Genomic DNA, 25,796 nt, shown 5'->3' with positions numbered 1-25,796 from the left:
TTGCTGGCTAAAGCTCGGGGTGAGGGGTCAGAAGGGAGGAGTGTGTCTCAGCTACCGTGTACATCCAAGGGCATCTTCCAGCACGATTTCCCTGCCTTGCTCCTGCTGTCACCTGTGAAACCCGTGTCACGGAGCTGCAGCTGCAGTGGCATATGGGCCAGCTCAGAGGTGAGATCTAAAAATACCTGCTGAGGGCTGGGGACTGCTCCCCCTGTGGTGCTGCTGGATTTTCTGCCCCAGTTTGTGCTGGACTGGCTCCAGGCTGGGTGTGGCAGTGGGTTCTGTGTGCAGGAGTGGGTGGGGGGGCTCTTCTCTGTGTCTCTATAAAAAGAGCTGCAGCAGCACAGTCCTATCTATAGCACAGGGAAAGGCAGGACAGGATTAGCCCAAATCTGGTGGATCTCTCTGGTCCTGCTTGGGAACGTGGGGCTGTCAGTGGCTGAGGGATTCCCAGTGCACCCCGGGCTGTGAGATCTCCTGCCAGCAGACATGTCCTGACTTTGCTGGGATTTCCTGACTGCCTGCACCTTCCCCAGGGGGGCTTGTTGTCACACTTTTGTCCCAAAAGCTGCGCTGTCCCTGGATCCCCCCTCGTTCCTGCTCCTCAGGGCTGTGATTTCACTGCAGCACGTGGAGGCTGAGGAGGAAAGCCCAGTGGTACCCAGGGCATCTGGGTTTGGGGTGGATATCGAGCACCTACCTGCTGCCAGTCATTTTGTTATGGCCTCAGGGCAGCTGAGACCTTTCCTAGTGAGGCTGGTTGTGACACTTGTGGCCAATGTGATTTGTGCTGGAGAGTTCAGCTGGTTGATGGGGGCTGTTTTGCCTCATAATCTATTGGGGGGCACACAGCGGGTGGTTACATGTCCCAGTCATACAAACCCCGTGTTTTTTCTTGCTGCAGCAGGGGTCTCACCAGCACCCCAGTTTGCCTGGACGCTGCTATTCTGTGGGTCCAGAGGAGCCCACAGCCATGGACTGTGCTCCTGACCAGTGCCTGTCACTGTGTGAGGGTGCTGGCTGTCCCCTGAGCCCCCCAGCGTTCCCTGTGAGAGCATCCCCCCGCCCCCCCGGGTGCCGGTATAGGGAGTGTGTCTCTTTAATGAGGCTGGGCTTGGAGCAGCTCTGCTGCTGGCACAGGGAGTGAGGGATGGAGCGAGGGCGGTGAAGGAGCCAGTGCCAGAGAGGGAGCCTGCAGCAGGGAGAGGCGGGGAGGGAGCGCTCATCCCCCGGGTACCGCAGCCACCCTGACGGAGGGAAACCCATCCCCAGGGAAGGGGCTCTGCGGGAGGCAGGGAGCAGCGGGTGCTGAGAGGAGCCTGCAGCCTCTGTGTCATCCTCATCCTCCTCCTCCAGGTAAGGAGCAGGGCCAGGCAGGGCAGGGACCGTGGTGGCTTGGGACCCCGAGGGTGTCCCGCAATTCCTCGGTGTCCCAGGGCTGCGCATCCGCTGCCAGGGCAGCTCTGGGTCATGGGAGGGGTGAGAGGTGGAGATGAGACAGCAGGGCCACAAAAGTGCTGAAATCACCATCCGGCAGGGACCAGACTGGGCTGGCTCCAGCAACTGCTGGGAACACGCTCCAGGTTATCAGCAGCCAGTCCCTGGGCCAGGCCACGGCGGTCCCGTGCTGGGGGACACTGGGACCCTTCTGTGGGGTTGCCCTGCCAGGATTTGCCCTTGTCAGGGGAAATCAGTAGGGCTGAGACTTTTCTTTTGGGGGGTGCCTGTGTTAGGGTGCATTGAGGACAAGTAACTCCTGATCCCTGACACAAGGATGGGATTTTCCAGGGGTTTTAGTGGCTCTGGGGAGGCAAGAGCAGCAGCTCAGGTCCTGGGGGTGGTGGTCCTGGATGCGGTGTCAGAGTCAGGGCGTGAGTGCCAGCTTGCACGTGTGTGTGCAGTGGGCTCTGCTCTCTGTTCCCACTCCCCAGCAGACAAAGCAGGAGGCACCACAGATGGGGACAGTCCTTTGCCCCATCCAGCAGTTCCTTTTCCCTTCACTCCTCTTTGGCTCTGCAAAGTGATGTGTCCCATGGGTATAGGGCAGCAGCACCATCACCTCCTGGCCTTCTCCAAGCTCCCGGAGTTGGGATGGATCCTGCTCTCCTGCCTTTGTGCCCCAGGGGATGTCTCGCAGGGAGGGGAGGCCAGGGAAGCTGGGGTAAGGCAGCTGAGCAGCAGGGGCAGCAATGGCTCCTTGCTCCAGGCACTCTTGCAGAGGTTGGGCTCCTCTCCTTCCATCCTTTCCATTGAACCTGCCTGTGTGTCTGTCACCAGTGGAAATTTCCGCTGGGTTTGCCGGTGCCGGGTTTGGCCTCTTCCTTCCCCAGCCCGTGCTGAGCCCCGGCTTGGGCGGCTGCTGCTGCAGCAGGTGAAACTCTGGCAGCTCCCCCAGCAGCTGAGGAGGGGCTGCTGGGCTAAGGCACCTGCCTCCCCTTCCAGCCTGGCTGGGAAACTCAGCCTGCCCACAGGCGAGACGAGAAACATTGATTTACTCTGAGCCAGGGAAGAGTCAGCTCCGTCTTGCCTTCACAGAGAGTTTGTAGCTGCCAGCACAGAGAGCAACCCCAGCCTGCTGTAGCCCCTTTATATTGGGGTGCTGCTGGGTAAACCAGCTCCTGCAGGCAGCAGGTGGAGGGGAGGAAGAAGAGAGGGCTGTGAAGGTACTGGAAATAGTGCTGGGCATGGGGAGAGGGCTGGGCACCTGTTGGTGACGGCACATTGGACTCTGGCGACAAGTTGCTGCCCCGGGGAAAGAGGATGAAGAGGCTGGGGTGAGGACCATCAGGTCTGGTTTTATTCATTAGCACAGAGCTTAGAGCAGCCAGCTCAAAGCGTGGCAGGGCCAGATGGGGCCTGTTTACCCTGTGAGGTGAATGTAAAGAGCAGTGATAACACGGGACAGCCTCTCCAGCAGTCCCTGGTAAACACGGCAGTGACCCGGCCGGCAAACACCGGCACGTTGCTGAGCATCAAACTGGCTGCCTTGGGAACAAATTAAACAGCTCTGGGCTGAAATACATCTTTAATGCTCAGTGTGGCTGGATTGGAGGCACCCTGGTCTCCAGATCCCATCTGGGTGCTGTGGCCAGGGCAGGAACCAGCTGTTGATGTGCCCAGCTGTGGAACTGCCAGTGTGGAGGAGCAGCAGGCTGTGCAGGGACCCTGTGCCACCTCGAGTGCTGGGAGCACAGTTTGGGGGTGCAGCACTGCGTGCAGCATCCTGCACAGAGGGTGGAGGGCTGGTGGTGATGGGGTGTGGTTGGGTGGCAGGATCTGCCAGCATAACCCTGCAATGCCAGCTGAGCGGGTAAATGGCTCTCCTCTGGTGTAATGGACTGATTTTCCTGGGATGCAGCCACGTTGCTAATGCACTTCTGCACTTCTCCAAGGCTCCCTGTTTTGTGCAGCTGAGAGTTTGGTCCCGGTGCTGCCTCCAAGGATGCAGCCCTGCTCCTCTTGCATGGATGCTCTGTGAGAGGCACTCTGTGACCCCAGCCGAGGGCACCCCGAGCCTCCCATTGCCAGAGCTCTTAGGAGCTGTTCCCAGGATGAAGGCCACTGGAGAGGGGGCACCAGATGGCTCAGCTGTACCTGGCTGTGTCCTTGCCCTGGGCACACTGTGTGCTGCAGCACCAGCACATGGCATGGGGCAGGGCCTCGCTGGGCACAGGTGCTTGGGGCAGAGCAGAGGTGCAGACCCACGTGTGGGGCAGACCCCGTGCACACTGTCCACACATCCACGCAGCCAGGGCTAAGGCTGACAGAAATATTTTACACAAATATTTGATGGCACTGGGTGGGCTGATGTTGGAGAGAGGCTTTGACTCCAGACAATTGTTTGTGATGTTGCTCCTGGGTGTCTTCCCAAGGGGAAGAGAGGTGTGGAGTGGGTTGGTGCCATGGTTGGAAGGCATTCCCAGCCACCTCTCTTCCTGCCAAGAGCTGGGACCCTGGACACATCCATTTCTGGGCAAAGAAGGTGATGATCATCCACTTGTCGGGCTCCACCCTGCAGCGCATTCCCTCTGTGCTGTTCTTCCATGCAGCACTGACCTTGTTGTTAATTATTAAACCCCCAGCAAACACTGCTGGCTGCTTTGTCCTAGTTACACTGTGGGCTTCTCACCCTTCTGGTTGGCTTTTTTTTTTTTGACAAATTACCCTGGTAACCTCTGTGGATGAATGGAGATGGGAGCAGCAGACGCTCCAGTGCAGGAGATGGCCTGGAGAGGCTCTGGGGTGGCTGAGAGATGGGCTGCATGTGGTTGGCCATTACCCATTCTGTCCAGGAGTCCCTGTTTGTCTGCCAGGGCTTGAGGGTTGCCTGTAGCACTGCCCACAGGAGTTTTGTTGCCCTCTCTGTGGGCTCCTGTGGCTCCAGACCTGGTTTGCAGGTGGGCTGGGGTCCAAGGAGAGACCTGGGTCCAGGTCCATGTGTTCTGTGGAAGCTGAAGAGCAGCCTGGCATGTGGGAAGGCTGGAGACCTGCTCCCTCTCTCAGGCTGGGCAGATGTAAATGGCCTGTGGGCAGAAGCCCCTTCCAGCAGACCCTGTCCCTGGGCATCCAGTGCCTGCCTTCCCTCTGCTCACAGCTGCCCACTGAGGGACCATGCCAGGCCTCTACGCCCTCGTGTCCTGGGAGGCTCTGCCCCTGAAGAGCTCCACGGTGAAGGCTTGTGCCAACGGGTACTCCCTGAGCATCACCGCCCACCTCCTGTACACCAACCCCCACAAGGAGCCCGTGGAAGGTAAGGGAGGGCTCTCAGCTGTGGCAGGGACTGCCCTGAGAGCCCCAGTGCTGGAGAGCATCCTGCCTGCAGCCCATCTGTGTCCTGGCCCCCAAACCTTGCTCAGTCTGGGGAGCAAAGACGGAGGCCAGCAGAGCTGGGGCCACTGTCACACACTGTGGGCAGGAGGAGAGTGAGACTGAGCAAACAGATTGCCAGCACAGAAGAAGAGGTTCCATCCTCGCTCTGGGTGGCTCCTGCGTCTCGCTCACGTGCTGTGAGTCACACAGGGGCTCCCCTGGGCTGTTCGTGCCACAGCCGCGCCGGCTCTGCCTCGGGGCTCTCCTCTGCCCGCAGGCATCTTCATCTACCCGCTGGAGGAGTCGGAGGTGGTGGCTGGCTTTGAGGCGGCGGCGGGCGGGCGGCGGGTGACGTTCCAGCTGCAGAGCCGGCAGCGGGTGCAGGAATGCTGCCTGCAGTGCGGCCCCGGCATCGGCCCCGGCCCCGGCCCCGGCCGCCCGCGCCGCTGCACCAGCGGTGAGTGCCCCGCCGTGCCCTGCCGTGCCCTGCCACGCGTGCTGCTCTTGGGTGCTGCTCGTGGGTGCTCCTGGCCAGCAGGCTCAGAACGGGCAGGGGGTGATGTGTGGTCTCTGGGGATGGAGATCTCCACGTCTTCTTTCCCCTCCCTCCACCTCTTCTGGGGCTCTGCTGCCATGTGCACAGCCTCTGTGACACCTGTGCTCTGCTGTCACCCCTGGGAGCGATTAGGGCCACCAATGACCTCCTCCACAACCCCACATATCTCACTGATCTCCCCCATCCCTCCTCCCTCTCCTGCCCAGGCCACCTGGTCTTGGATGAGGACGTGGAGCGCTCCACCTTCATCATTGTCACCGGCACGCTGTGCCCGTCGGAGAGCCTGGCTGTCACCCTGAGCACGGTGCAGGAGCTGCCCACGCTGCCAGACGGGGCCCTGCGCCTGCTGCTGCCCCCCGTCCTCACACCCCACGTCCCCGCCGACCCCGAGAGCGAGCCGGCAAGCTTGTGTGACGACAGGTTGGCCCTATGGTGATTTTCATGGCTTCCTCAGTCTCTGCCATCCCAGGGGGGCGATGCCAATGCTGGGCGAGCAGGCTGGGGGGCAGGAGCCATCACCCCCTCTCCCCTTGCAGCCCCACAAGCTGTTTTGGGGGGCCAGGTGCCCGGAGCCAGTCACCCACTGTGGTGCCTGTGGACAGCGTGGATGTCTTTCGGGGACGACCCTACAACCCTTTTCCTTACGAGTTCTCCTTCGAGCTGCTGGTGAAGGGCCCCTGCTTGCTGGCAGGTAGGGGTGTGGCTTGGGTGTTATCAGTTGGTTGTGTAAAACCTCCTCAAAATGTGGGTGATGTTCCCTGGTCCCTCCTTTCTAGGAGGATGTGAGGGCCTGTTGCTGGGCATCCTCTTGCACTCCCTCCAGGTGAAGAATCCCTTTTTCTATTCCATCCCTGGGGCTGGGACACCTCAAAGTGACCCTGCCTGTGCCTTTGGGCAGCTCTAGGTCAGCAGCCTCCTTCCCTGGGGTGATGTGATGCACTGAGGAGAGGGTGGGTGAGGAGGGGAAGGTGGTTGGTTGGTGGGGATGTGCTCCTTGCTGCTGGCCCAGTCAATCCCATCAGCTCTGTCAGGAACAAGCCACTGTTTGTGGGGCCTGGTGGGTGGGGGGCTGAGGAGGGGGTTTGTGGGGGGCTTACCTGCTGCCTTCCCTTCTTTGCAGGGCTGGAGAGCCCATCACATGCCCTGAGAGCTGATGCTGACCCTTGGGCCAATTCTGCCACCACCACCTGTGTCACCTTAGCCGAGCCCCACCGCTACGACAGGGACCTGGAGATCATCCTCTACCCTTGTGGTGAGGGGAGACGGTGCCCTGGGAGGGTTTGAGGCATCACCCCAGAAACATCCAGAGCATCCCCCAGCCCCTTGCAGCACAGGGTAGCTCTAATCTCTCCTGTGCCCCCCAGAGCCCCACAGCCCGCACCTGGTGATTGAGGATGGCACCATGACGTACCCCGAGTACGAGGCGCACATCCGGAGCCGCCGGGACTACGTGCGGATTGCCAGGAAGGACAGCAGTGGCGAGAGACAGGTGACAGGGCAGGGCCAGAGGGGGAAAGGGGAGGTGGGCACAGCCACTGCTGCCCTGCCAGAGGGGAAAGGGAGGTGGGCACAGCCACTGCTGCCCTGCCAGAGGGGAAAGGGAGGTGGGCACAGCCACTGCTGCCCTGCCAGAGGAGGAAGGGGGAGGTGGTGGGGTGTGGGTGAGGCAGACCTTGCTGTGGTCCGAGGGTGTGAGAAAGCTCTGACCTGCCTGGCTCGCAGGTGGCTTTCGTGCAGAAGCGTTTCCACAAGGACATCTTCCCCAACCCCGTGCTGATGCTGAACTTCTGCCCGGCTGTGGAGGGCGTCCCCGGGGCCCTGCAGAGCGTCACCCGCGAGATCCTCTTCCTCATCGACCGCAGTGACTCCATCAGTGGCCCTGACCTTGACAAGGTCAAGGTGAGGCACAGCCATGGGTCTGGGGGTGCTCCCTGGCTGGCCAGCCCTTAGCAGCTGTCCCTGGTCCCTGCTGTCTCCTCAGGAGGCTTTGCTGGTAGCCCTGAAGAGCCTCCCGTCAGGAACACTGCTCAACCTTGCCAGCTTTGGCGCTGACATCAAGCCGCTCTTCCCATCCAGTCGCCTCTGCAGCAACGTGAGTGCCACGGGCAAATCCTGGGGATCCAGGAACCCCTCCTTGTCCTTCTCCCAGCTCCTTGACTTGGGCTGGGCGCTGGTGAGCCAGGGGATGCTGCAAGGCTCTTTGTGCTGACAGGAGACGTTGCGCCGTGCCTGCGAGTACCTGGGCGGGCTGCGGGCAGACCCTGGTGGCACCAACCTGCTGGCAGCCCTGGGCTGGGCGCTGGCACAGCCCCTCCACCACGGCTACCCTCGCCAGCTGTTCCTGCTCACCGGGGCAGCAGCGGGCAGTGCCAGCAGGATCCTGCGGCTGGTGCGCAGGCAGGCCAGCACCGTCAGGTACGGCTCCGGCACTGCCGAAGGACTCCGTGTTCCCTAAATCCCCCACGCTGTTCCCACTGATTCTCCTTGTGCAGCCCCAAATCTTCCCTGAGCCAGCCCCAAGGGTGTCCTTCACCCATCGCCTCGGCTCTTCCTGGGGTGCTCCAGAACAGAGCCAGGGCAGCACTCTGGCTCTCAGATCTGCCCATCCCTGCTAAAGGGCTCATCACTGGGTTTGCCAGCCCCCAGCCCAGCCATGGCTTTCCCTCCCCCGGCTCTCCCGCAGGTGTTTCAGCTTTGGCATGGGCCCGCGGGCGTGCCGGCGGCTGCTGAAGGCCATGGCCAAGGTGAGCCGGGGCCGTGCCGAGTTCCTGAGTCCCTCTGAGAGGCTGCAGCCCAAGGTAAGGCCCAGGCAGGGCAGGGGGGCACTGGGGACACCGCCGTGTGTGACACTGTGCACACTCCCCCCCAGCTGATCAAGTCCCTGAAGAAGGCGATCGAGCCGGCCATCAGCGACATCACCATCGACTGGTACGTCCCCGACAGCATGGAGGCTCTGCTGTCACCCACCGAGCTCCCGGCCCTGTACCCCGGGGACCGCCTCGTCAGCTACTGCGTCCTCTACAGCATCGCCCGCTTCGGGGACAGGCGCCCGCTGGTACGGCTGGCACGGCCTGGGCAGGGTGGCCTGGCCCCTGTGCCAGCGGCTGCTGCCCGGCTGGGGGCTGATGGTGCTGTTCTCTCTCTCCCAGGGCCAGGATGGGGCTCGGCAGAGCTCCCGGGGCTCAGCCTTTCTCTCCCAGCAGGACGTGCCCAGTCCTGGGGAGAGCCACCAGCCATCCCAGAGCCACCCAGGAACTGGGGATGCCTCCCTGGACGTTTTCTCTGGAAGTACAGAGGTGTCAGAGCGGAGTGAGTGGGGTCCAGAGCTGGGGCAGGGGCAGTCGTGGGAGCCACGGGCTAACAGGGCGTGTGCTCACTGGGCAGGTATCGATCCTGTTTCTGGGGGAGACATCTGGAAGCGGATCTACCAGCCCTCGTACATCCAGGAGCAGTATGTCCTGACACACTGCTCTGTCAGCACTGACCGCAGCCAGGGGCTGCTCTCCCGCAGCTCCACCAGCAGCGAGTCCACTGGTTCCCGGGACGTGGCCCTCGAGGGTGGCTCCTCGGGCCCTGGTGCTGATGTCACCTCCCAGCAGGGCCAGAAGAGCCTGTCCCTCTGCGAGTCCTCCACCAAATCTGCCCCACTGCCCTCTGCCCCAGCTGGCACCAAGGTAAGGATGCCAAGGGCATGCAGGGGCTCATCTCATGGTGTGGGGGTTGTTCATGGCTTAGCTGGGGCCTGGCTACCCTGTTGTGCCCAGGCATCTGCCCACTGGGCTGGGAAACAGTGCTGTAGCCTGAATTTTAAGCAAGGATCAGCAGTGGATGCCATGAGGATGTTCCTGGGTGGTTTTGCCTTACTGCAATGGGACAGCTGGGGACCAAGCAGCAGGTCCCTTAGTGTCCCTAGCCAGCAATCAGCTGAGTGTCTAACAGACTCCTGAGCCAGCTCAGTGACGCCTTAAAGCTGCAGAAACCAAATGAAGATAGCTGGGCTGGCGTCACGTAACAAATCTGTTGAGCCAGAGAGGAAAGGCTGCCTGGCTGGGCTTCAGCCTGGCTCCTTCAGCCCTCAGCCAACACTCCAGACGCTTCATTAGCGATGGGCCCCATCCCTGCTGCTTCATACCTGGGTTTAAAACCCAGCTGGGTTGCTGGGTGAAGGCAGCTGCCCCGGTGCCAATGGCCCCAAGGCTTGGTGGGGCCAGCTGTCACCCAGCACCAGGACACGCTCCCTCCCAGTGGCACGGCTTAGGTAACCCACTCCTGTCACACAGCAGCACAGCTGGTGCCCTTTGCTGCTGAAATGTCAAGCGTAAGTGATTTCCCTGCAGAGTAAATGATCCTCCCAACTCCCGGCTGCCAGAGCGAGAGGTGGCATGGGTGCCACTGCCCTGACTTGGCTTTTAGGGGAAGCATCTCAATGCAGGGACACCACTCTGCACTGGAGAATGCATCCCATTGTAACATCATCCAGCCTGAGTATTCTAGCTAATCTCACTTCTGCACACACACAAATCCCTGGCAACTCCAGCACCAGCCTGAGTCAGTCCCCAGGGATGTTTGCAAACTCCTGTGTGGGTGCTTCCCATGTCTGTGGTGCCAGGGCAGCATCCCTGGGAAGCAGCTGGTGCCAGCCTGCAGAGCACTGACGACAGCCAAGGCTCCAGCTAGCAGCAGGAGGGGTGTAGGTGCCCATGGCAGCTCAGGGCAATCTGGGCTCCGTGCTGGCCTTGCCAACAGCCCTGTCCCCACCGCAGGTGGCAGTGGCCCTGAGCACGGAGGAGCTGGCGCGGCAGAAGAAGGCGCTGGCACGTGCTGCCCTGGCTGGGCGCAGCTTCTCCACACCACACGGGGAGCTGGATGCCCATCGGCTCTGCCAGGCCCTGGAAAAGGTGTCACAGAAGAGGAACCAGTCCCTGGAGGGGCGGCTGGATGAGCTGGGACCGCAGGCACGGCAAATGCTGCCCGGGGCAGCGGAGTCAAGTGTGTGCTGGCTCTGGGACCAGGGCGGTGGGGTGGGGCCCGGTGCCCCCGCCTTGCTGAGCCCCTCCTTTGCCGTTCCCAGATAACCTCCTCTCGCCCACCCACCTGGACTGGGACATGCTGGTGGAGCCCTCCTACCTCTTCAGTGCCTCGCCAGCGCCCGAGGCGGGGCAGCCCAGCCTGGGTGATGCCAGCACGCCCCTGCGCTGCCAGGTGGTGATCCACGCGCTGCGGGCCGGCGCGCCGGTGTCCTGGGAAGTGACGGCTTCCCTGGAGCCCCTGCTGCAGCCCCGGGAGGGCCCGGGCAGGGGGGACCCGGCGCGGAGGGCGGCCAAGGCCTGGGACAAGCCCCTGCACCGCCTGGCAGCGCGCTCCGTGGTGCGGGACAACGAGAGCGTGGCGCAGCGGGAAGCCAAGCTGGAGCAAGGTGGGCGCTGGCGCGGCTCCCCGGGGCGGCCCCGGCATCCCCCCGCCCTAACCGCCTCCTCCGGGCAGGTCTCGCCCGCCGGTTCCGCCTGAAGGCCGTGCAAACCAGCAAAGCCTGCAACGTGCCTTCCCTCTACACTCGCCTGGTGCCCGTGGACGGTGCCACGCAGACAGCCCTGCCCGCAGCCCCCGAGGTGTGGGGCGTAGGTACGGACAAGGGCCTGGTGGCAGGGAGAGGGGACAGCAAGGGGACAGAGGGCTGAGGTGGCGTCGTCCCTTGCAGCTGGCTCGGCCGGCCGGACACGGGCTGCTGCGGCAGGGAACTGGCACCACCGGAGCTCCTCCGCGGCTCAGGGGCAGCAGCAGGAGGCAGCGGAGCAGGATGAGGCCCCTGGCACTGCAGGTACTGACTCAGACCTTTATGTCAACTTATCCTCCCCGGGGATCCGCACTGGGGTCTTTGGAGACCCTCAGCTGGTGGCTGTGAGCAGCTGGTCCTGCCTGGGGTGCTGTGGATATGTGGAAAGAGGCATCTGGCTGTACTGGGGAGGGGGAGGACAGCATAGCAACTCCTGAGAGCAGCTGTGAGCCATGAGGGTCTCTGGAGCCTGGCACCCCACAAGATTTTGCTCTTTTGCAGAGCGAGATGAGATCGCCAGGTCCCTGGGCAGCATCTCCTCCCCTACCTTTGGCTGGGAAAAGCAGAACTACTCAAACGGTGTGTCCAGGCTGGAGGGGGCCAAGGGCTGGATCAGGGTGTGAGATGGGCTACCCTCGATGCCCTGCCACAGCTGGAGCATCCATTGTGCCCTCAGTACCCTGGGCATGTGGGCTGACCTGCCCTCCCAGGTACTGGGCAGTGGGACACCCCTCTGTGTGCATCGTGTTCCCACTGTGCTTAATTCTCCCCCTTGCAGGGCCTCCATCCAGCCCCTCCACCACCTCCATGGGCTCCCAGAAATCCACAGAGAGCATCGCAGGCTCCAGGTGACACTGTGGGATGGGGGGATGCAAGGGACCACAAAATGGCATGTTGTGGGGAAAGGGGGACAGTGACACTTTTGGGAAGCTGCTGGTCCCCTGTCCCCTGCCAGCTCCTGCAGCATAACTGGGGGGGTTTAGCACTCCTGCCCCTTCCCTGCAGCAGTTTGGTGTCCAGCTGCCTTCCAGGAATTCCTGCCAGTCCTGTTACCTTGCCTGTGACCCCACAGGTTTAGCCTGAGCAGGCGCAGGGGCCCCAGCCTGGCGCTGCGCCCGCAGTGCCTCAGCCCAGAGAGCGAGCGCTCCAGCAACCACGCCAGCCATGACTACCTCCCGCTGGTAAGGGCCTGCTGCCTGTCCCCTGTCCCCACCCCAGCGGGGAGACCTGCCCTGCTGGGTGCCAGCTGAGCCACCCAGATCATGCCTAGCAGCACAAGCAGTGGAAGATGCCGTGTCAGCCCTGCATGGGGATCTGGGTTGGCTTTTTGGGGGGCATTAGACTGTCCCTGTGCCCCAGGGACACTCCTGCAGCCCCAGTGTTTGGTGCTGTGGTGGGTCTGCACCCCTGCCTGCCCTCCCCACTTGCCTGTGCCCCCTCCTTGCAGGTGCAGCTGCAGCAAGCCCGGGGGCCCTTCCAGCTCACTGAGAGCTTCTCTGAAGTGGTGCAGATCCCCCTGGACCGCCTGCGCCGTGCCTCCCCCTATGCCTCCCACCGTGCCAGCCTCAGCCCCGTGTCCCCAGGGGCCAGGAGCCTGCCTGAGGCAGCAGCTGGGGCTGAGGAGGGCGAGGAGCCCCTCCCAGCCCCGCAGCCCAGCTCGCCCCCGTCCCGCAGCACCTGCTCCGAGGTGCCCAGCGCGGCCGCGTGGGCGCAGGCCGACAGCGGGCACGGCTCCGAGTCCGACACCGGGCCCCACTCGGCCGCCCCCTCTGAGGCCGGCGGGAGCTGCCAGGACGTGGGGCCAGAGGATCTGGAGAGCGCCAGCTGGGCCACGGCGGTGGCCCTGGCGTGGCTGGAGCATCGCTGTGCCGGGTTCTTTGAGGAGTGGGAGCTGGTGGCGGCCAAGGCGGACGCGTGGCTGTGGGCGCAGCGCCTGCCCGAGGGGGTGGACGTGGGCTGCCTCAAAGGGGCAGCCAGGCACTTGTTCCTGCTGCTGCGTCACTGGGACGAGAACATCAAGCTGAACATGCTGTGCTACAACCCCAACAACGTCTGACGGCCGCCCAAGGGGCCAATAAAGACACCTGGCTCCAAGCCACCTGCACTGGTGTCTCTGTTATCAGCAGAGAGCTGCTGGCTCCCTTCAGGCCATGCCAGGACTCACCAGAATCATAGGAGGGGCTCACCCCCTTCCCAGCCATCTCTGGTGAGAGGGAGCAGGCAGGGGAATAGGAAAAGCTGTACTGGAGGGACTCCTGGGCTCCATCAAAGCAAATGAAACAGTGAGGCAAAGCAGTTCTGTAGCTCCTCTCTTCTAACCTCACCCCAGAGGCTGCTGCCTAGCCCTGGGCACCCCTTTCCCACAGCTGGAAAGCCAGAGTGCTCATGGCTCTAGAAGATGCTCTGCCTTCCCTGAGGTGGGGCAAGTCCAGGGACAGCTGCTCTGACATCATCACAGGACAAGGGTTTTGGGCAAGGGCACACAAAGCCCCCTTTATTCGGGAAGTCCTGCCTTTTGGGGGACCCCACACCTGCCCCCTTTGCACAGTTCCAGGGCTCATGGCCCTCTTGGGATTGCTGTGGGCAGCCTGGAGTCAAGTGGGAAAAGAGCAGGCAGATGGGGCAGTTCCAGAGGCCAGTTCCCACTGGCCAGCCATCCCCACTGTCACTGGGCTTTCCTGGACGTGGCTGTGGGTTTCCTGCTCGGTGCAGGGGTGTGTGACACCGGCGTGGGGGCTGTGCCGTACCAGAGCTGGAGCAGGATGAGTCCATGGCAGATGTGCAGGGAGAGGGAGCTGCACACGGTGGAGGGGTAGGTGTTCCAGCAGAGCTCGATCACGCCCAGCAGCAGCACCCTGTGCAGGGGAAGGCTGGGGGTCAGCATGGGGGACACATCAGCCATCCTCACTCCCAGGGCCCCAGCAGAGGGGCTCCCCTCCCTGCCAGCACGTACTTGGGCATGTGGGCCAGCTTGGTGGTCGGGGTGCACCAGAGTAAGTAGGGCAGAGTGTGGAAATACCAGACGTAGAACTGGTAGTGCAGGGAGCGGCTGCAGCAGACACCCAGGAAGTTGGAGGAGAAGAGGATGAAGACAATCCATGCACTGGCATTAAGGGGGCAAACACAGGAGGCTGGAGGTGTGGTCCCACAAGAGCTCCCCAGCATGGCTCCTTTCCCCGGGGCAGGCTGGTACAACAGCACTGCATGACCTGGGACCCAACCAGGCTTCTCCCTGCCCTGCCTTCTCCCTCTCTCCTTGCTGCCCACCCTGCCAAAGGATATTGTTGACAGTCAAGCGAGGGGATGCAGGTTTCCTTTTGGCAGGATCCTTCAACAGAGTCAGGATGTTCTCTTTGGAACTGAGAGGGAAGAACAAACATTGATCTCAGCTACTGAAAGTCTCTCCCACCCCAGTGTTCCCCTGTGGGCCACAATGCCTGGGCCATATATTCCCCAGAATAGAACAGTAACTGCCCTCCAACTCACACCTGCAATCCCAGGACTGCAGCACTGCAGGGGCAGGGCAGTCATGGATCTGTATCCTGCACATGGGATTGGCAGGGATCAACACCCGTGGGGAACCCCAGGTCTCACCTGTGCCACCGGTGCAGTGCAAAGAGCCCCAGGCCTGCCAGGTGAGCCAGGAGCAGAGCAGCATGGAAGACTCGATTCTGGAAAACCTCTTCTGGGAGGAAGCGCCAGTTCACCGTCCATTTAAACTGGAACTGGCGGCCCAGGTCAAAGGAGCGGGTCAGGTACCCCACGGGGTTCACCAGCAGGAAGGGCAGGCCCAGAACCACCTGCACGGACACACCAGCACCATCACAGAGCCCTACACCAGGATGCTGTTACCCCAGCTACCCCATGAGAAGCCCAGTGCCACGTGTGGTGACAGGGACAGTCAGCCCAAGAGGAAAGTCACGTGAGTTAGATTATTTATCACTGCCCAGCTTGCTGTGAGAGGCCACAGGTGCTGGTGCCACTGTCTCCACCCACGGCTCTGCAGCCTGGCAAGGCAGCCCCCACTCCCTGCTGCTGCAGCTGGTGCAAACAGGGACCCACCTGGAGCAGGGCACAGATGCAGAGCTTGGGGATACAGCCCAGGAGGCCAAACCGTTGCAGGAGGAGAAAGAGGAGTCCAGGGGCGAAGAGCAGGATGTTCATCTTCACGGACACAGCCAGGCTGAGCAGGAAGCTGCATTACCACTGCGGAGCCCACACGGAGCCCGGCAGCCCCTGAGCCGAGCACAGCTCCTGCTGGGGCTAAGCTGGCTCACACACCCAGCAGCCACGGAGAGCAGCTCCCAGCCCCTCACCTGAAGAGGAGGCAGCCCCAGGACCAGCGCTCCTCCAGGAAGAGGTTGATGGCGAGGAAGAGGATGGCCATGGCCACAGGGTCATTGAAGAGCCGCAGCACAAAGATGGAGTGGATGCGGTATGAGGCGCAGCACATGAAGAAGAAAACATACGGAGGGACCTTGCAGGGGACAGAAACACAGAAGGGTCAGCAGCAGCCTGTCCTGGGCTCCCTGCTGCTGCTGCTGACCTCCTCCACACCCCAGCCCTGAGCCCGTGTCGGTTCCACCGGGGTGAGCGCTCAGGAGCCCCGGCCTCAGGGTACCTTGTTGGTCCGGCAGTAGATGCGGAAGACGAGGAGCAGGTTGAGGAGGTAGAGGCCGGCGAAGAGGTACTGAGCCAGGCGGATGTCGGAGCCGCGGCCCGTGGCATGGTAGAGCCCCAGGAAGATGTACACGAATCCGGCGGGGTAGCTGTGGGGAGACCGGAGTGAGGGGCCGGGCCCTGCGGCCCCTCGGGGAGCCGCCGGTCACGGAGAGCTGGGTGTCCCCGTCACTCACACCAGCGGGCCGGTGTCACCCTTCAGCTGGGTGTAGTCGCGGGTGCCGTTGGCGAACCCCTCCACCTCCTGCATGTAGGCCTTCCAGTCGATCTCGGTGTCTGCGGGACGGCGGGCTCAGCGGGGCTCGGGGGCACTGCGGGGGCTGACCCACTTCCAATGCCGCCAGCCTGACCCCGTGCCTCGCTGCCATGCTGTCAGCACGGGCTCTCCCGAGCCGCCACATCCAGCACCCCCGGCCCAGCCCCGCGTCCCTCCCTGGCCCGGCCCTGTCCCCCTGCCCGGGGATGCTGTCACCCGAGGGGCCGGGACAGCGCTGTCCCCGCGCCCGCGGCATCCCCGCCCCCCTCGCTGCCCCGGGACAAGCCCCGCCATCACCGCCCACCCCGGGGCCGAACTGTCCGGGACAAGCCCCGCCATCACCGCCCACCCCGGGGCCGAGCTGTCCCTGTCCCTGTCCCCGCACCGCACCGCCCCGGACCGGCCCCGCCATCCCCGGGGGCAGCCCCAGGCAGCGCCGGGCCGGGCCGGGCCCCGGCACTCACAGGGGACCCTGCGGATGACCCAGAGGTTGACGCCACCCTCGGCCAGGCAGAGGCAGGCGGCCACCAGCGGGGTGTAGCGGGGCTCCAGCAGCGCCGCCCGCCGCTCCCGCCATGCCCGCCGCAGCACCGCCACCCCCCGCCCCGCCGCCATTCCGCTCCGTGTTTCCGCCCGGAGCGCTTAGCGCGGGCACCGGCCCGGACCGGAAGGCGCACGTGGGGTGCGGGCGGCACGTGGCGCCCGGTGCTCCCGCCCCGCGCGCGGGCATGGAGCGGCGGCGCGCATCCGCCGCCCCCCCCCGGTACGGGCGGCGCCGCTTCTGGGACGAGCTGTACCGGCGGGAGGGCGCCGAGACCCGCGAGTGGCTGGGGGGGCTCTCCCGCTTTCTGCCGCAGCTGGAGCCCGAGCTGCGCCCCGGTGACCGCATCCTCGTCCTCGGTACGTGCCCCGTGCCCGGCGTGCCCGGTGGAGGGCGGGCGGGCGGGGCTCGGGGTCCCGCTGGTGGATGCGCTGGCGCTAGCCGCCAGAGGGCGGTGTGGCACCGGGCCGGTACCGGGAGCTGCGCCCAGCCCGGCCCGCGGGGTGGCCCCGGTGCTGGCGGGTATAACCGCCCCGTAATCCCACCTGCGGTCTGATCCGCCGGCGGGATTAAGCGGGTGTAATCACCGATCCTGTTAGCGGATCAGCCGCTGCCAGCTGCGTTTAATAGCCCCCAAATCCGCCCCCCCTCTGTGGGATCCCCCTCGCCCCGCCGGTGAGCGGCCGAGCCCCGGTGAAGCGGCTCCGAGGGGAGGGCTTGGTAGCGGGGCACTCCCCGTGTCCTCTTGAGACACCAGTTCTTCCATCCCTCTCGCCATCGCACCCGGTTAAACCCCAGCCGAAGTTCCCTAATTTCCCACTGGAGTTATCCAGCTGGCTCTTGGGACCGCAGCCGGCTCCGCTGCGGGAGGGAGAACTGGGGACGCCCCCTGCCCCTTTCCTGCCTCCAGCCTCCCCCTGCCTCCCACGCCAAGGCGAGGGGATCGGGTGTGCAGAGCTGCCCCAGGACAGGAGGCCAAAGCACCCACCTGGCAGGGCAGGGGTAATCAGGGACTCGCCCAACCCTCACTAGCTGGCATCAAAGCCATGACCTGCCCCTGCCCAGCAGCCCCAGCCCACCCACACCCTGTCCCTGTGCTCGAAGGGGTGAAGCTTTTCCCATGCCAGAGTTGGGTTTCTATGCTGTCTGCTGTGGGTGGGAGTGAAGCGTTTCGGGGTGCAGGGACAGAGTTGGGGTGCTGGCACGGGCACCCCGAGCCCTGTGTGAGCTGTGCCCCTCACAGGCTGTGGCAACAGCGCCCTGAGCCACGACCTGCACGAGCTGGGCTACACCGACGTCACCAGCATCGACTTCTCGGCCGCCTGCATCGCGGCCATGCGCGCCCGCTACGCCCGCTGCCCCGGCCTGCGCTGGGCCGTCATGGACATCCGCGCCCTCGCCTTCCCCGACGCCTCCTTCGATGTGGTGCTGGAGAAGGGCACCCTCGACGTGCTCCTGGTGGAGGAAACCGACCCCTGGCACGTCTCACCCCAGGCGGCCGCGGCGATGCGCCGGGTGCTGGCGGAGGTATGGGCTGGGGGGACCTGGGCAGGGGTGCAGAGGGTGGGACCCCATCCCCTTTTGGGCTGGGGGAAGGTGCTGAGTGCCTGCTCACCACCCTGCCTCCCTGTGCATGCCCCAGCCGGGGTTTCTGCCCTCCCAGCCGGTGTTTCTGTCCTGCCCCTCAGCTGTGTTGCAGGGGGACACCTGGGGAGCTCCCAGCACGCCTGGGAGTGGGAAACTACCCCTCCTACAGCCCATCATCTCCTCCCCAGGGAGGTGGACGGAGCAGGATGTGTCCCTGGGTCCTGCTGGATGGCCCCTCTCGTTATTTGCATGCTAAATGCAAAGAGTTGGCTGGAAAAATGGGCCCATCCTAGCGTGGGTGGCTGTAGGGGACCCAGGGGGACACGCCGAGGTGGCCCTGCCAGCCCAGGGCAAGGTGATGACCGTGGGGCTGTGAGAGCTCTGGCCCCCCCGCACCCCCCCGCCCCAGCTTCGATCGCCTTAGCCGGGGTCCCCATCATCTGGTCTGGTGTTGCCATGGCAACTCCCATCAGCATCGACAGGGCCATGGCGTTGCCACGGGGACGGGCGATGCCTCGGGGCCCCGTTAATTGGCGGCGGCGGGACCGGATTGAACCTGTCCCGGCGCGGGGGTGCGGGTCCTGGCAGCCTCTCCCACCCTGCGGGAATAACTGCCAGGATAATTAATTGCTGCACCTCCGTGGCACCCTGGGGTTGCAGGCACGGGGTGCTGGGAGGGTGCTCGTGGCTGTTGACAGCCCTCCCAATCCTCTCTTGCCTGGCTGAGCCTGGGAGGGAGCTCAAGCCCCAGCAGGGCAGTGGGGCTGTGCTCGCTATCCGTGCTCTGCCCTCCTTGCCAGCGCTGCTGCCTGTCCTTGTCATTTTGCCAAACGGCAGGGATTTAATTTTCCCTTTTTTTTTTCCCTTTTTAATCCTCTGCTCAATCCCTGCCCTCCCCCAGCATCGCTGGGTACCAGCTTCCATCCACAGCCTGTCCCTGCTGTCCTCGTCCCCACGGGGACTCTCTGGGTGTTCCCACTTGCTCCCTGTTTCGGAGATCCCTTCAGAGGGGTCTGTCTGTCCGTGGTACCTCCCTTCCCACCCCCATCCCCCTTCACTGGGGGGTTCACAGCCTCTGTCTTCCTCTCCCTGGGGGATGTAAGAAGTGGAAATCCACCCTGCCTGTGGGAACACCGCAGGGACGCCCTGTCCCAGCTTGCTGGGGACAGCGGGTGTGGCGGGAGCGGCCCCTCGGCCCCCCTGCTCCCGCTGACGGATGGGAAGGATGGGAAGGTTTCCTGCGCTCGTCTCCAAGCAACGGCCATTATTGCTCTATTAACGAGGGATGGATGTGGACATGCGGGATGCCTCGCTCAGTTCCAGCCGGAGATCCCTGCCTGCCCCCACCTCCGGGGACCCCCTCCCCGCCCATTGCTTGGGAAGCTCTGGGGTCTTCCCAGGGCAGATTTTCACGCACTTAGCAGGAGGGATAATGAGCCAGGTGCCCAGAGAGGGATGTAGGGACCTGCCTTCCCATTTTCCTGGCCAAAACCGGTAGGGTTTGGTTCAAAAGCCACCGCCGCAGCAGGGGAGGACACGCAGGCTGCCTGTCCCCTCCACTGGCCCCAGCCAAAGCTCCCCAGCTGGAGCTTCCCAGCGGGATTAAAGCAGAGCTTGGGAAACCCCCCAGTTGGCCTCCAGCCCTGTCCCCTGCAGCGGGGACTCTCTGCCCTTGCCGGGGGGGTCTGGGGTGTCCCTGCCTGGGGCAGGGTGCGGGGAGGGGGCTGGATGCCCGCCCGCCCCGGGCAGTGCCTTTGCATGCTGAGCACGCGGGCGCTGGCCGTAAAAGCCTTTTGACATTGGATAAAGCCAAGCAGGAAAATTGATGTTCTTTTCCATCCTGTTAGCGGGGCTTAATTCCAGCAGGGAGAAAATGGTGATTAAAAAGGTTGAGTCCTTTCCCATCAAACACCCCCCGCGTTCCCCTCTGATTCTGGGTGTTGGTGGTAGTGCTGGGTGGTCTGGGCAGGGGTGGGTGGGATGGGTGTCCCGTGCTGTGTTTAGGGGGGTCCTGCGCTCGAAAGGATGAAGCTTTTCCCATGCCAGGGTTGGGTTTCTATGCTGTCTGCTGTGGGTGGGAGTGAAGAGTTTTGGGGTGCAGGGAGAGATGGGGCATAGAAACCCCTGTTCCATGTGGGTGGTCTGGGGACAGGTCAGACCCGGGGTGTCTCTTGGGGGGTCAAGGTTAGGACAAGAGGTTTTGGGGTGTGATGGGAAAGGCTGGGAGGGATCTTTGGCAGATGATGATGGGGTCCCTGAGAACAGAGCCAAAGCAGTGACCCTCACTGTGTTCCCCCACCCCATCCCGGGGCTTTTCCTGCCGCAGGTGAGCCGGGTGCTGCGCCCAGGGGGCTGCTTCATCTCCATCACCTTCGCCCAGCCCCACTTCCGCAAGCCCCACTACGCCCAGGAGGCCTTTGGCTGGTCCCTGCGCCACGCCGCCTGCGGGGACGGCGACGCCGGAGCCTTCCACTATTTCCTGTACGTGATGCGCAAGGGGCAGCCCCTGGAGCCCCGGGATGTGGCCCTGGGGCACCGCCTGCACCAGCCCCCCCCGGGCCCCGCCCCGCCGCCGCCCCCCGCCCCCCCGGACGATGATGAGGACTATCTGCTCGCCATCCAGCTCTGACCCGCGGCTCACCCGGCTCCCAGCAAAGCCTTAAGGTGCTCCATCCTCACAGGTGGGAGACGGGACCGCTGCATCCCCCTGCGAGCTGCCCAGTGGGGCGGGTGATGGGGGGCAAGAGGGGGATGCTTGGCCTCCTCTGGGGGGCACAGGGATGCTCTGGTGATTCTGTGCCCCCTCCCTGGCCTTTCCTTGCTGAGCTGGAGAGCAGCCAGGGCTCCAGGCTTTGCAGCCAGTAATGAAACCAAATCGGGTTTAATTTCACCCATCCATCTTGCAGGGAGTGGCTCCCTGTCCCCCATCCCTTCCCCTTGGCACGGACAGCCAGGCTCAGGGCAGAATGGGGGTGCTGGCACTGGCTATGGGGGGCAGGATTGGGGGTGCCCACTGCCCCCCACACCCCATCCTGCACCGGGACCTGGCCCTGGGGGTGTTCAAGGGCACCGTGTCCTTGTCACCCCCTCCAAGTACTGGGGGGTCCAGGCTGCAATGTGCCAGCATGGGGCAGGCGGTGCCACAGGACAGGAAGGGCAGCATATCTGCTTCTTTCCCCATCCATCCCCACTCCTGCCTGTGCTGACAACCCCGGTGTCCTGCACACGCCTGGCCTGTGTCCCCCTGTGCCTGGGGCCAGCAGCACAGTGACACGTGTGTGCCAGGGTGGGTGACGGGTGAGCCACTGCGTGTGTGTGCTGCTGGGGCAGGTGCATGGGTGCCACTGGCAGTGTCCCCAGAGGCTCTCTGGGCACCAACTCCCCCTGGGTGGGCTAAAGGGACCCTCCTGGGCAGTGACAGCACAGAGGCCGAGCTGCTGGGCTGCTGTTTTGGGCAGAAGGTGTAAGTGGGTCAGCCAACGCCTCCCCTGCACCAGGAGCCAGCCAAGGGCCCCGGGGTCAGCCCCCATGCTGGCCATGCCACCCCATCCCACAGGCACCCCAAAAACCAGCTGGCACGAGGAAGGGACAAAAAGGAGCAGGCGACTGCCGGCTTCACCTGGGTACATGAATGTATTTTATTCATTGCATTTTGTTCACCAGTACAGTGAAAAATGGCATTTAAATTTACAATGGATCATTCGTAGAACATCATGACACAAGTATCTTTTTTTTTCTTTTTTTTTTTTTTTTCCCTCAGTTTTTTGTTTGGTTTTTTTTTGTTGTGGTTTTTTTTTTTGGTTTTTTTTTTTTTTTTTTTGCGTCGTTGTCTCCATAAATGCCACTCGTAGGTTATTGAAAAAGATGACAAGTTTCTCATGCACATCAGAACCCCCCGAGAAGCTTCTTAAAAAATAAAATTAAATTAAAGTATAAAATTAAAAACAACGACTCAGGCCGGTCCCTGCCCTCCCCGCTCTCCCCCGACCCCAGCACCCTCAAGCGAGGGGCAGTGCTGGGACCCCCCCTGGCACCTGCAGCCGGCCCCGGTGGGCTCTGCCCCGGTGCTGCCGGGAAGGAACTGCAGCGGCCGGTGCTGCTGCCAAACCCGCCGGTGCTCCTGCTGCCTGCCAGCGGGGGTCGGGCCAGGGGTCCCTGCTCCCCTCCCTCCTCCTGTGGCTTTCCTCATGCTCCCTCCATCACTCTCGCCCCCCCTTTAATTTTTGCCCTCGTTTTTTTCTTCTTTTTTTGTCTTTTTTTTTCTTATGGAAAAAAATATGAACCTTTTTTTTTGTTTTGTCGGTTGGTTGGTTGGTTGTTTTCGTTTGTTTTCTCGATGCAGTTACTTTGACATCTCAACGTCAGCAGATCGTTTTTAACAAAGATTCGGATATAAAAATACAAATATGAGGAGTTTCTGTTTTAAAAAGAAGCGTGCCGGAGTGGTGGGGCTGACCCTCGGCCCCCGGGCCGGCCGCCCGGGCCACCAAGCTCATGCAAAAAACGATGGAGCAAAAAATGTCTCTGGACAGCAGCGCTCCCCCCCCCGCTCATGGGGCCGGCTGGCCCCGGAGTTGGGGACCCTCCGCCGAGGAGGATCGGGGGGACGCGCCGCGGAGCGGGGGGCTGGGCCCCTTCCCCGGGCAGGGGGGTCTTCGCCCAGGGCGGGGGGCTCGGCGCTTTGTCCCGGCCCCGGGGGAGGCGGAGGGGTAAAGTGCATGGCTCGGGGGGGGGTGGTGGTGGCTGCAGGGCCCCCCCGCGGGCCGGGGGGGGCAGCGGGCACGGCCTCCCCCTCCTCGTCGGCGCTCCAGCCAGCATGCGGGGCGGCGGGCTGGAGCGGGGCTCGGCCGGCGGGTCCTGGCGGCGGCTCCCGGCTTACACCCCCGGCGGCGACTTCTCCGTCATGCCCTTGAGCACCTCGTCTATCCGGTCATCCTCGATCACCACTGCGGGGACAGCGGGGGCGCGTGGGCGAGGGGACGCGACAGCCGCTGCCCCCCTACCCCGGCTCTCACCCCCAGGTGTCAGGCTCCAGGTGTGCCCCCGAGCGGGGCATGGGGGTTCGGGTGGGCACAGTCGGGATGAGGGGTGGGGGATCACCCCCCTGCCCGGCTTGGGTAGGGGCAGCGTCCCCCCCGCAGCCAGCCGGCTGCCTCTGGATGGGTGATTAGGGAACGGGGGGGGCAGGAATAGACCAGGAAGGACCCCCCCTCCTCTCTGCGGCAGGCGCTGATGAGAGCAACAGGACTGGAATGGGTAATGACCCAGCGGGGGGGGCACCGCCTGCTCGGCGGGGGTGGCAGCCAGAGCCCCCTGAGCATCGCCCGCTGCGCAGGACACCCACCCTCAGCACCGGCATCGCCGGGGGGGCCCGACAGCCCCCCGCGGCACGGCGGGCTGCACGGACCCACATCGGCGTCACCGTGGGGGGCTGCAGAGCCCCCCGTCATGTCAGCTGCCAGAGAGACCCCCTCAGCATCACCCACGGGGCAGCCCCCTCCCCAGCAGCAGCGGTGGGAGCCTGGACAGACCCCCGTGAGCATCACCAGGGAGCTACACACACACACACCGTGACTGCCGGGGCAGCTGCCTCCCATCAACATCACTCTGGGGCTGGGGGGCAGACCCCCACCCCAATACCACCACTGGAGGGCCAGTAATCCCCCACATCGTCCTCCTGGGGGTGGATTAACAAGACCAGAATGACTGGGAGAGCAGATGGACCCCCCAACACGACCGAAGGAGAAGCATCCCCCCATCAGCCCGGGGGTGCTGCCAGAGCCAGCCTCCTGCACTGCAAAAGGGGGCAGTGGAGCAGGCAGTGCTCACCCCCCGTGGGGCTGGGGTGTATTGGGGCTGGGGGGGAAATCTCCCCTCCTTCCCCATCCCTGCAGCTTAAGGAGGGGTGTTTGCCTATGGAGGACCCCCAAGCAGGTGGGATGGGGGCTGCAGGAAAAGAGGGGGCCATTTTTAAGGGTCCCCAAAGCATTGGGGAGGATCAATGGTGACAGATCAGGGTGCAGGAAGGAGAGGGGGGCAGTTCTGTGGGTCCTGATGGAAGCAGGGGAGATGGTGCTGGGGTCTCTGGGGAGGCAGGACACATCTGGGCTCACGGAGTCCTGGGGGGTCAGTAAAGTGGGGGGGGATTTGCTGATCAGCACGGCCAGAGGCTGCTGGGGTCTCTGCGGCAGGCAGAAACGGGAAGGGAGAGAGGTTCAGGGGGCCAGGAGGGCTGTTCTGGGGATCCTCGGGTACAGAAAGGATTGTTTATCCTCCATGAGAAGGGGGCAGTCCCGGGGGTGCTGAGGAGCAGTCCCGGGGGGTCCCAGGGGCACCGTGGAGGCGCTGGGGGACAGTCCCGGGGCAGCCCCAGCGGTGCTGCAGGGCAGTCCCAGGGGCAGTCCCGGCATGAGGCGGGGGCTGGTGCAGGGGGAACAGCGTGGTGGTGTCTGGAGCGGGGATGGGGGAGCCTGGGCTTCTGGGGGCGGGTGTCAGCCACAGAGCTGGGGAGGCTCAGGGTTGCCGGGGGACAGTGCTGGAGCTGATGTAGGGCAGAGATTCTGGGGATGCTGGCGGCAGTGCCGGGGGTGGCCGGGGACAGTGCTGGGGACGCAAGGCAGAGCCGGGAGCCGCAGGAATGCGGTGGGGCAGCGCTGGGGATGTTGCAGGGCAGAGACAGGGGGTGCCGTGGGGCAGAAGTGGGAATGCAAAGGCAGAATCGGGAGTCTGGGGATCTCGTCAGGCGATATTGGGGGCGCCAGGGATGCACTGCCCGGTGCGGGGAATGCCGGGGAAGCGAGGGCAGAATCCTGGATCCTGGGGCTGCTGTGGGAAGGTGATGGGGATGCAAGGGCCAGTGCCGGGGATGCCGGGGGGCAGTGCCGGCAATGCTGCAGGGCAGATCCGGGGACGCTGCAGGGCAGAGCCAGGGATACTGCAGGGCAGAGCCGGGGATTCCAGGGCACAGCCGGGGATTCCAGGGCACAGCCGGGGATGCAAGGACAGATGCGGGGGTCCCGGGGATGCCGTGGGGCAGCGTCGGGGATGCAGGAGGCAGTGCCGGGGACGCTGCAGGACAGATGGGGGGTTCCGAGGATGCCGTGGGGCACTGCCGGGGATGCGGGAGTCAGCACCAGGGATAAAAGGACAGATCCGGGGGGCTCGGGGATGCCGTGGGGCAGTGCCGGGGATGCAGGAGTCAGCACCAGGGATGCCGGGGATGCTGCAGGGCAGATCCGAGGGTCCCGGGACAAACCCGGAGATGCTGCAGGGCAGATGCGGGGGTCCCGGGGGGGGCTGAGGCGGGGTTGGGGGGCAGAGGTGGGGGTCGGCGGTACCTCTCTTGGCGCGGCCGATCTGTCCCAGCTTGGGGGGCCGCTTGCCCTGGTTGCCCCCGAAGAAGGCGTTGGTGTCCTGCAGGCGGCAGCTGAAGGGCAGCTCCCCCGCCTCGGGCTCGGCGCCGTAGCGGCCCACCTTGTCCTCGCCGTAGGGCAGCACCTGCGACATGGCGGGGCCGAGCGGGCCGAGCCGCGCCGCGCCGAGCCGGGAGCCGGTCTGCGGCGGCGGCGGCGGCGGCGGGGAGGAAACCCGGGCGGAAGGATGAAGTCATGCATCCGGGGGGAGCGGGGACCCCCCCGGCGGGGGGCGGCTCCGGAGCGCCGCGGCCCGGCCCGGCCCGGACAGGACAGGGACGGGGCACCCCCGGGGCCGGTGCGCGGGGAGCGCCCGCTGGGGATGGGGACCCGACCGCGCCACCGGGCCGGCCCCAGAGCGCAGTGCTCCCCCCGGCACAGCCTTTCCGAGGCGGCCGCCT

The 25,796-nt window shown here is 64.1% G+C and overlaps 4 protein-coding genes across 7 annotated transcripts; 2 read left to right on the top strand and 2 right to left on the bottom strand.

Annotated features, from left to right (window-relative positions):
• The first annotated feature begins 1,194 nt into the window (after positions 1 to 1,194).
• Positions 1,195 to 13,000, top strand: VWA5B2 (von Willebrand factor A domain containing 5B2). 3 transcript variants are annotated; one of them, XM_058030979.1, is made up of 22 exons: positions 1,195 to 1,356; positions 4,595 to 4,750; positions 5,087 to 5,266; positions 5,572 to 5,785; positions 5,968 to 6,056; positions 6,486 to 6,617; positions 6,730 to 6,854; positions 7,088 to 7,264; positions 7,347 to 7,457; positions 7,578 to 7,780; positions 8,049 to 8,163; positions 8,235 to 8,420; positions 8,515 to 8,674; positions 8,750 to 9,039; positions 10,129 to 10,354; positions 10,437 to 10,781; positions 10,850 to 10,987; positions 11,064 to 11,183; positions 11,421 to 11,498; positions 11,698 to 11,767; positions 11,992 to 12,100; positions 12,367 to 13,000. In XM_058030979.1, the coding sequence occupies exons 2-22, from the start codon at positions 4,612 to 4,614 to the stop codon at positions 12,973 to 12,975; spliced, it is 3,816 nt and encodes a 1,271-aa protein (XP_057886962.1). In that variant the 5' UTR covers positions 1,195 to 1,356; positions 4,595 to 4,611; the 3' UTR covers positions 12,976 to 13,000. The 3 variants fall into 3 exon arrangements, with proteins under 3 accessions (XP_057886962.1, XP_057886961.1, XP_057886959.1); XM_058030978.1 differs by having other exon boundaries at positions 5,902 to 6,056; XM_058030976.1 differs by having other exon boundaries at positions 5,572 to 5,797; positions 5,902 to 6,056.
• Positions 13,001 to 13,385: 385 nt separating this feature from the next.
• Positions 13,386 to 16,470, bottom strand: ALG3 (ALG3 alpha-1,3- mannosyltransferase). The gene is made up of 9 exons (XM_058031347.1): positions 16,320 to 16,470; positions 15,776 to 15,875; positions 15,541 to 15,688; positions 15,236 to 15,396; positions 14,982 to 15,102; positions 14,514 to 14,719; positions 14,202 to 14,278; positions 13,873 to 14,017; positions 13,386 to 13,774 (listed from the first exon to the last, which is right to left on the bottom strand). Exons 1-9 carry the CDS (start codon positions 16,468 to 16,470, stop codon positions 13,585 to 13,587), a joined length of 1,299 nt encoding a protein of 432 aa, XP_057887330.1. The 3' UTR covers positions 13,386 to 13,584.
• Positions 16,471 to 16,583: 113 nt separating this feature from the next.
• On the top strand, positions 16,584 to 21,796 carry EEF1AKMT4 (EEF1A lysine methyltransferase 4). 2 transcript variants are annotated; one of them, XR_009114899.1, is made up of 4 exons: positions 16,584 to 16,755; positions 17,640 to 17,923; positions 20,310 to 20,664; positions 21,744 to 21,796. XR_009114899.1 is itself a non-coding variant. In XM_058031348.1 (3 exons), the coding sequence occupies exons 1-3, from the start codon at positions 16,584 to 16,586 to the stop codon at positions 20,610 to 20,612; spliced, it is 759 nt and encodes a 252-aa protein (XP_057887331.1). In that variant the 3' UTR covers positions 20,613 to 21,513. The 2 variants fall into 2 exon arrangements, 1 of the variants encoding a protein (XP_057887331.1); XM_058031348.1 differs by lacking the exon at positions 21,744 to 21,796 and having other exon boundaries at positions 20,310 to 21,513.
• CAMK2N2 (calcium/calmodulin dependent protein kinase II inhibitor 2) lies at positions 21,601 to 25,526 on the bottom strand. The gene is made up of 2 exons (XM_058031350.1): positions 25,321 to 25,526; positions 21,601 to 22,929 (listed from the first exon to the last, which is right to left on the bottom strand). Exons 1-2 carry the CDS (start codon positions 25,487 to 25,489, stop codon positions 22,859 to 22,861), a joined length of 240 nt encoding a protein of 79 aa, XP_057887333.1. The 5' UTR covers positions 25,490 to 25,526; the 3' UTR covers positions 21,601 to 22,858.
• Positions 25,527 to 25,796: the final 270 nt, after the last annotated feature.

Source organism: Melospiza georgiana, chromosome 10, assembly GCF_028018845.1.
Source record: "Melospiza georgiana isolate bMelGeo1 chromosome 10, bMelGeo1.pri, whole genome shotgun sequence".
Lineage (NCBI taxonomy): Eukaryota > Metazoa > Chordata > Aves > Passeriformes > Passerellidae > Melospiza > Melospiza georgiana.
This window is presented reverse-complemented; position numbering and strand designations above follow the sequence as displayed.

Bases quoted from the DNA above. Each gene is read 5' to 3' on its own strand.
- EEF1AKMT4 (XM_058031348.1), top strand. From the start codon at position 16,584: ATGGAGCGGCGGCGCGCATCCGCCGCCCCCCCCCGGTACGGGCGGCGC. The intron at 16,756-17,639 runs GTACGTGCCCCG...TGCCCCTCACAG, and splicing joins TGACCGCATCCTCGTCCTCG to GCTGTGGCAACAGCGCCCTG. The intron at 17,924-20,309 runs GTATGGGCTGGG...TTCCTGCCGCAG, and splicing joins TGCGCCGGGTGCTGGCGGAG to GTGAGCCGGGTGCTGCGCCC.
- ALG3 (XM_058031347.1), bottom strand. From the start codon at position 16,470: ATGGCGGCGGGGCGGGGGGTGGCGGTGCTGCGGCGGGCATGGCGGGAG. The intron at 15,689-15,775 runs GTGAGTGACGGG...GTCTCCCCACAG, and splicing joins GGTGACACCGGCCCGCTGGT to CTACCCCGCCGGATTCGTGT. The intron at 14,720-14,981 runs GTGGGTCCCTGT...GTGTCCGTGCAG, and splicing joins GCATCTGTGCCCTGCTCCAG to GTGGTTCTGGGCCTGCCCTT.
- CAMK2N2 (XM_058031350.1), bottom strand. From the start codon at position 25,489: ATGTCGCAGGTGCTGCCCTACGGCGAGGACAAGGTGGGCCGCTACGGC. The intron at 22,930-25,320 runs GTACCGCCGACC...CTGTCCCCGCAG, and splicing joins GATCGGCCGCGCCAAGAGAG to TGGTGATCGAGGATGACCGG.
- VWA5B2 (XM_058030976.1), top strand. From the start codon at position 4,612: ATGCCAGGCCTCTACGCCCTCGTGTCCTGGGAGGCTCTGCCCCTGAAG. The intron at 8,421-8,514 runs GTACGGCTGGCA...TCTCTCTCCCAG, and splicing joins TCGGGGACAGGCGCCCGCTG to GGCCAGGATGGGGCTCGGCA. The intron at 8,675-8,749 runs GTGAGTGGGGTC...CTCACTGGGCAG, and splicing joins TACAGAGGTGTCAGAGCGGA to GTATCGATCCTGTTTCTGGG.